The sequence below is a fragment of the Periophthalmus magnuspinnatus genome, chromosome 11, assembly GCF_009829125.3.
Source record: "Periophthalmus magnuspinnatus isolate fPerMag1 chromosome 11, fPerMag1.2.pri, whole genome shotgun sequence".
Taxonomy (NCBI): Eukaryota; Metazoa; Chordata; class Actinopteri; order Gobiiformes; family Gobiidae; genus Periophthalmus; species Periophthalmus magnuspinnatus.
In genome coordinates, this window is record NC_047136.2 from 22301608 (window position 1) to 22309803 (window position 8196).

The 8196-nt window shown below is 38.4% G+C and overlaps 1 protein-coding gene across 1 annotated transcript; it reads left to right on the forward strand.

Moving 5' to 3' along the window:
- The first annotated feature begins 643 nt into the window (after positions 1–643).
- necap1 (NECAP endocytosis associated 1) lies at positions 644–6478 on the forward strand. The gene is made up of 8 exons (XM_033975201.2): positions 644–805; positions 1915–2015; positions 2534–2638; positions 2757–2838; positions 3442–3550; positions 4410–4557; positions 4655–4748; positions 4824–6478. Exons 1-8 carry the CDS (start codon positions 711–713, stop codon positions 4870–4872), a joined length of 783 nt encoding a protein of 260 aa, XP_033831092.1. The 5' UTR covers positions 644–710; the 3' UTR covers positions 4873–6478.
- Positions 6479–8196: the final 1718 nt, after the last annotated feature.

Consider the following 8196-nt stretch of genomic DNA (forward strand, 5'->3'; position numbering starts at 1 on the left):
TACGGTTCTTATGAAGACAGTTGGGTTTTAGACTTGACACTCTCTTCAAAGATTAAAGCAAGCGTCAAATGTCAACGTTATGTGATTTCAGAACCTCGGACAGCGACAGAACACGCAAACCACCATCAAGTCAGCGAGAATTAACACACGTTTTCTATCAGTAAATTTAGAAATAACTAAACAAATACAACGCCATTTAACACTCAATGCATATCATCAAAACGTCATTTCATCCACGAATGCCAAATGTGTGAACAGAACGAGTAAAACGGCACAAACCTTGAACAGATCCTCAAGAATCTTCGAGGAGAGACGCTGCTACGTTTCCGCTTCCGTAGAAACGTGCCCCGCCCCCTCACGACGAACCACGTCCTCAGCGATCAATATTGAACTATATTAGGTGTTTTATATCATAACACAATATCAATATACGATATGCTATTTCTGTACTGGCATAATTACCTCTGTTTTATAATGTAACTTGCTCATATTAAGCTGTTTTGTTTTGTTTTTATTATTATTTTGAATGCACTTGCCGTTCCTCGTTTTTGCAGTCGTAAACTCCACAGAACACAAAAGTACACCCCCCCCACACACACCCCCACACCCCCACACACAAACACACACACAAGCCCCCCTCTGTGTGAAACGCTGAATCAAACCACCACAATCACACTCCCACCACCCACTCCGATAACAGCTGATCCAAGATGGCGACCGAAGGGGAATACGAGTCGATCCTGTGCGTAAAACCTGAAGTAAACGTGTACCGCATCCCCCCGAGGGCTTCTAACCGCGCGTACAGGTAAATACGTGATTGTCTTGGGCTAAAATTGCTCTTAATGCCGTATAACACAATTAAAACTGGTTGTAGGTCGGTTGTCACTTTGTTTCCTCGATGTGTGTCTGTCAAACGGCACCAGAGAGGGGGGCACCGCGCGCGCATCACGCCGGGTGGTAACAGTCACGACGTGGCTTATATGAATCCACCCAAAGAAAACATGTTTAGTTTCGTGTTTTGTTTAGTTTCTTAGTAAGTTAATATCATTTTTGAACAATCATCTGCTTTGGTAGTCAGTGTCAGCCTGTCAGACATGAGCCAGTATAAGTGACAAGTTGTTTGCTCCTCTTACCCAAAATAAAGCTAAAAACATGACAAACAGCTCATTGTAAAGAGGGGATAGAGACCTTGTTGTACCTGTTTATATTTGATGTTACTCGATATGGGCGCGCACACCCTCTAAACCAGTGTATTTCAACCTTTTTTGAGCCAAGGCACATTTTTTTCATTGAAAAAATCACGAGGCACACCATAAGCAGAAAATGTTAAAAAAATGAAACTCTGCATCCTATATTTACAATATAAAGCAATTCTCATCAGATTATTTTGAACAGGAATCAAATAAACACACAAAAAAAAGCATTTTATAATAAAATTAAATATTTCTACTCACTCAGTGTGAAACCTGATATTTTTTAGACCAGTTAGGTGTAATTGGATAATTTCCTACGGCACACCAGACAATATCTCACGGCACACTAGTGTGCCACGGCACAGTGGTTGAAAAACACTGCTCTAAACTAACGATCAATATTTTCCTTCCAGTTCATTCATAATTTATTGCAGATTTCAGTAGACTGTAACTGGCCTACATTTGGTTTGCCTGTTGTTGAACTTTGGGCATCATGGATATGTTATTGTTGAACTAAGCATATTAACTTGTTTTATCTTATATTATAATGTAATTTAGACGGGAAGCTCATGCATGTGATACAGTACAGGCACAAAGGAGCTCTTTGAACAGTGTTGTGTTGATGGATTTAAACTTTATCATGGCTGATTTGGTCATCTATTATTATTTATATCTTGAAAAGGTCACGCTGGACATTTAATTCAGAAATATGTTTTTATAGGGCAGCTGACTGGAAACTGGATGCGCCCGACTGGTCCGGACGGATGAGAATCACAGCTAAAGGCAAAGTGGCATTTATCAAACTGGAGGACAAAGTATCAGGTATCAAAATTCACTAATCAATCAATAAATAAATAAATACCTAACTTAAAGCAACAGTACATAGCTTTCTGGAGGTGGCCCATCATCTGTATGATTTCATGATATAGAAAACTGCAGAACAGAACAGTCTCTATGGAGATGTACGCTTTACACCATACCATTGTGGAATATTACAGATAAAGCAACATTTCGATAGAAACAAGGAGGGCCTCCTCCAGGCCTAATAAGAGTCAGGTTTTTGGAGATGCAAGCCTGCTCACAGTAAGGTGCATCCTTACTGTTTTGGCTTTGCAGTACAATGAACAGAGCCAAACTGAAAAAAAACAACATGCCATTAGTGCCCTGATGACCAGCTGACTCTGTCTAGAAATATGGCAAATGATTGCCATTTTAAGTGACAGGGATATAAAAAAAATTAATAAATAAACTACAATAAACAGAACATTCATAGTTATTATAGACTGCTTCTTCTGCTATGTAGCCCAAATGTAGTATTTTGTGTATTTTTCTGTTCCCAGGGGAACTGTTTGCCCAGGCCCCTGTGAATGAGTATCCGGGTATCGCCGTGGAGACCGTCAGTGACTCCAGCCGCTACTTTGTCATCAGGATACAGGATGACAATGGTGAGATAAAGGGTGACCACTGAATACACAGCACAGAACTGAATGTTTTGTTTTTCAGGCACTTCATGAATAGTATTGATTGGTTAGTCATGCAATTAATTTTTTTCTTTTTCTTCAGGCCGTAGTGCTTTTATAGGAGTTGGTTTTGGAGACAGAGGAGACGCCTTTGACTTCAACGTGTCTCTTCAGGATCATTTCAAGTAAGTTTAGTTTATTTTAGCCGATATACTTATGATTTCATTTACACATCTGTCCTCGTGTGTGAAAATGTTAAAGTAAAAGTTGGAGTAGTGACTAATAAAGCAACTAAATTTGAATATTTTAATGCTGCATTAGTGAGGTTTGCAGTTTGATTCCAGCTCAAATTATATACTTTTGTTGTGTCTTTGGGCAGGACACTTTACCCCACCTGTGTATGGATGTGGTGTTTGCGTGAGTGTTAGTGGAGGTCAAAGGGCCCGATGATGCAGATTGGCAGTCATCAGTGAAGGCACAATCCAGAAATCAGATAATAATCAGATTTTGGATTGCATGTGAACAAAGCCACTGTGGAGTAAATGCATTAAGTAAAGTGTCTTTGTTTAACCAAAAAAGTGCTTTAGAAATACAATCCCTTGTTAGTGTTATCATTAAAATATATACAAATCTCCTCTTCTCAGCTGTCTGGAATCAGCGGTCTTTGTTCCAGTTCTAAATGCTGTATTACTTTGCGTCATCACTTGCTCTAGTTTCACTGTGCTCCACTTTCCCTCACCCTGCACAGACATGTTGTGTTTACATTGGCCTGTGTTGTGTCCCCGCAGATGGGTCAAACAGGAGACTGAACTCAGCAAAACAGCTCAGCTTGGAGACTCTGGACCCAAACTGGACTTAGGTTTTAAAGAGGGACAGACCATCACGCTCAACATAGGAGTAAGAGAAGCTTTGTAAACATGTGGAATAACATAAGGTTTAAGTCATAGTTTTAGTTTGTAAGATAGAGATGGCTGTAAAAATGATAATATTTACCTTTATTAAATCTTATATTGACTAGAGATGAACCGATATGGGTTTTTTAAATGGCTGATGCTCATAGCCCTGTGTTCTTAATAACCGCTGCGATGGCCAATAAGCTCTGCTGATATTTTGGGGCTTCTCCAAGACCTTTTTTACCACAAACCTATAAGAGAGCTGTGTAGTCATGTTTTGTGCAGCCATCTTTTCATATTAAAGTGTTAATATAAACCTTTGTGTGCATTTTCTAGGCAGTAGATTGACAAAAACAAAACATCGACCTTTGCTGGAGATTTAAGGCCAACAGCCCATAAGCTAAAGGCCAAATATCGGCCAAACATTATATTGGTCTATCTTTAATATTGACCACTGAAGCAGCAGTAATCATTTTACATTGTTTCAATTTGTATTGTTTATGTATGTATGTACGGCGACCTTGAGAGCCTTGAAAGGCGGCTAACAAATAAAATGTATTATTATTATTAGCAGAGGATTGAACAACAAATACAAATACTAGAAATCACTTTTCTCTGTCTTCTCAAACTATAGTTCCAATGTGAGTTTTCTGTTGCACATAATTATACATATTTCATTGGCATTTATTTGTTTTATTTTTTTTATATATACCTTGTAACACCAACTTGTCCTGAAACAGCAGGTGAAAATTAGCAACTTTATATATAAAAGCAACTTTATACAAGTACTTTTCCTCATTTTTGTAGCTCAACGTTATTAGGTCCATTGTCCCTAAATTCATCTTTTTTTTTTTTTTTTATAGCAAGGCAAGAAAAGGGATAAACCACGTCCTCAGGGTGCTGGAGGATTTGGGCTCCTCCCACCGCCACCTGGAGGAAAGATAGCCCCTCCCCCTTTGTCTGGAATGTCCAATCACAACACAGTACCCCAGACGGGAAGCCCAACCACAGGTAAGACCCATTTTGTACTTTTCTGTAGTAATCACACATTTGTTTTCTATGTTAATGGCAGTTTGAAGTTGAAATGGTCTATTTGTCTGTTTTAAAGGATGCCTTCTGGACTTGGACAGCAGTAACTCAAACACAGTGGTTCAGTCTAGTCCTAGCTCAGATCTATGGGGCGATTTCACCTCTACTACAAGGTACACAATCATAATATCATACTTTTATGTCTTGTTCATTGAAACCAAACTACACTGTGCTGTGTGCCTCTACAGCTCTGTACCTCCTCAACAACAGAAGCCTACAAACTGGATCCAGTTTTGAGCTGTTTTCATTCACGTCGTCTGCTGTAGCTTCCTGTGCATCCCGCTGACTGTAAACCCCACACAACGCTGAGTAAACCTGATGTTATACAAATACAATAACTGCTGAATTTTATTGCAAAATGTCTAGATCAAAAAGTGGAGCACTTATGTGTCAAAGCCATTTAGTCTGTAGCCATCTCTGAAGCTAAGGGCTATGCAGTTTGTTGTGTCTCCAGTAGATGGCGCTGGCATCTCTGTATTTGATTTACGTTTGTATCTGCAAAAGCTCCCTCTACTGGCAGTGTAGAGAAGCACATTTTAAAACTAACTTCTGCAGCAAATATACAGCTTTAAAAGAAAAGAACAAATACATAAAACTTAAAACACAACATAATATGAAAATCATCATAATGATTCAGTTATACGGTTATACCTTTCACATTTATATTGTTGCTTCTTGTGACCGTTGATAGGCTGTTTGGTTATCAGAAAAAAAAAAAAATGATTTGGTTGAATAATTTGAATGCAAAAAGAAATGATATGCAATTTTACCCTGCAGTGTTTTAGTGACAGAAGGACGTTTACTCTAAGCCTGTCACGATAAATGTTGAAGTTCAATATATTGCTGAAGTAAATAGATACGATAATTATGATACCAAATACTGAAACCAGTTTATGCCACTTTTAAATGTGCAATATTGTTAAAAAATAATGAGCTGCAATAAATAAACAGCAGAATGAAACATTTTAGTTCTTAGTTTGCATCTGTAATGAGTCATACAAGTTTTTTATTCAACCTTTTACGGCTTAAATATTGCAGAAAATAACCAAACATTTCCCAGTAGCGCAAAGAAAATGTTCACATGATAAATACTGACCCCAAAATAATATAGTTCCATGTTTCATATACTGAACAATGAGTGGATATAGTAATTATCATGACAGGGCTATTCTACTGTAACTCCACTATAAAAAAATATGTAACAAACCCCAACTCAGTTTGCATTGCCATAATCATGTATAACTGCTTGCAGAATAAGTACTAAATGAAGTAACTGTCTTTAGGTTTAAGGATTGTACAAAATGGAGAGAGCGCTTAACTGTCAGAATGTGCAATTATGAAACTATACAGGGTTTTACACAGGTGAAGTGTAAAAAATCACATGAAGTGACAGTACTATTTTGTTTTCATGCTTTATTTGCTCACTATAGTTGTTTTAAAATGAATGGCGCTGCATTGAGAGATTGTCATAATTTCTCATCATGAATGTCTTAAGTATGAGTTTGAATATTGTTCAAATACGTGTGTTTATGTATATACTTACTGTCACCATTTTGATTGTTTACATTCATTTGAACTGAATTGTCAGACTTTTCTTTACTGTGAATATCTTCTATTTTTTGCCTTTTTCTTATGTTTTCTTGTGTCAAAGTGAACTAACAGAGTATATGTATGTAATAGTATTGAGAGAGCAGACTGCTGGTGCACTGTGTATTGTGTTTACATGGCTTTTGTTGCTCAAAAATGTTCATTGTCTCGAAGTCTCTCATTCCACGTCGGCTGTAACTGAATTATGATTTGTGACCAATTCAAAGAGTGTGGGGCAATAAATCATTTTAAAGAAGCCATTTAAGAGTTTGTGTGTTTTACGTTCCACACCCCAACACTTTACACACATTATAACAGCACCATAGTCCATACTCAGGCTGTGTGTTGCCAAGCACCTCATGATACAATATATATCAAAATCATGAACCGTATAAAGAAGTGGACTAAATGAGTGTGACATCACCCACAGCGTTCAGCTCTAGTCAAGTGAAGCTCAGCGAGGCTAGAGCAGTTATAGGAACCAAGTTTGATATTTGGAGTATCATAGCAACCAAAGAACCAATCTGGAGCAAGAATGTTGAAGGTAATACCCCTTATTGCTCACACCACTCTTTTAGCAGGGAGCAGGCGGTTAGCAACACTGTTAATCAAACTTGTTGCTAACGCTAGCGGCGCGACCTCAGGGAAAGAAGGCACCTCATTTGTATTTTATTGATGTTCATGTCTTGATTTATGGACACAATAGCAAAATAAAAATACCAGGATTATGTAAAATGGGTGTATACAAACTTTTTAAGACCAAAATGATGAGTTGACAGCAGCAGTTATGGAGGGAGGGGTGGAAGTTTATTCAATAGAAAGTGAAGTGGAGCCAGAGTTAGTGGAGCCAGAAGTAGGTCCATGCTCACTTCCTATATGGAACACGGCGGCTAGCAGGTTAGTCATGTCCATTTATATATACAGTTCACATCTAGTCTATGTGTCTTATACTTGTTCTGATACAGCTCAATATCATTCTAAAGATATTGAGGAAAGGTTCATTTCTGTCCTGTGAATATGACTTTTTTAGTATGGATACCTGTTCAACTGAGTATCAAGTTTCGATACTACTTTTAGTATAGATTAGTGTATGATTTTCGATACCTTGACAACCCTAGCAGTTCAGGCCATGTGTGCACAGACAGCAGAGATTTCCCCCTGATAGAAGAGGTGATAAGTGGCTCTGCAGATTGACACACAGAAATGACCACCTCCTGAGCTCCATCCATCTTTCTCGTGTTCGCGCTCACCCCACTTCACCCTGTGCTCCTGCCATGGGGTGAGTCCGACCAGAGTGGACATCAAGAGGAGCGTGTGAGGGATATTGGCTAGTATAATGGAATTTAGGGTTAAGCAACTCAGCGATGTAATCCCTCATTCAAACTGGGGGGTCCATGATCATCACACAGAAGAATGGGTCAAAACACATTTCCACACACTGACTGTGACCTGAATCAAATGTAAAATAAGGTAGACACTAGAAAGACAAATTTGTAATTCATTTTAAAGCGTCATGAGTGGAGCTCATTAACATCCACATCCCATTTGATTTAAAGCAGACCCATTATGCAAAATCAACTTTATAGAGCGTTTGTATAGTTATAGTTCCCCCTTCACATTTACCCTCTCACTCCTGTATTCAAGATGTCATTGCTCTGATGAAACTCTCTTTTCACTGCCACTGGTACACGCCCAACGGTCTGTACTTACTTCGTTCTCCAATTTTATTTTGTTTATCAGTGATACGCGTGGGATTTGGCAGTGTTGCGTAGTAATTTTGGTGCAATAAAAAATAAATAAAGAAGCTACTCGCCAGCATGATCTGCATAAGAAGAGCCGACAGCTACACGGCGCTTCGTTGTGACGATTTTGACCTCGTCTCGCTTTGGGCACTGCAGTTTTCTAATGCAAAAATTTGCCAACTAGTTTCTTTTATTAAGTCCTTTTAGATCAATATAGCAATTTAAAATGTCC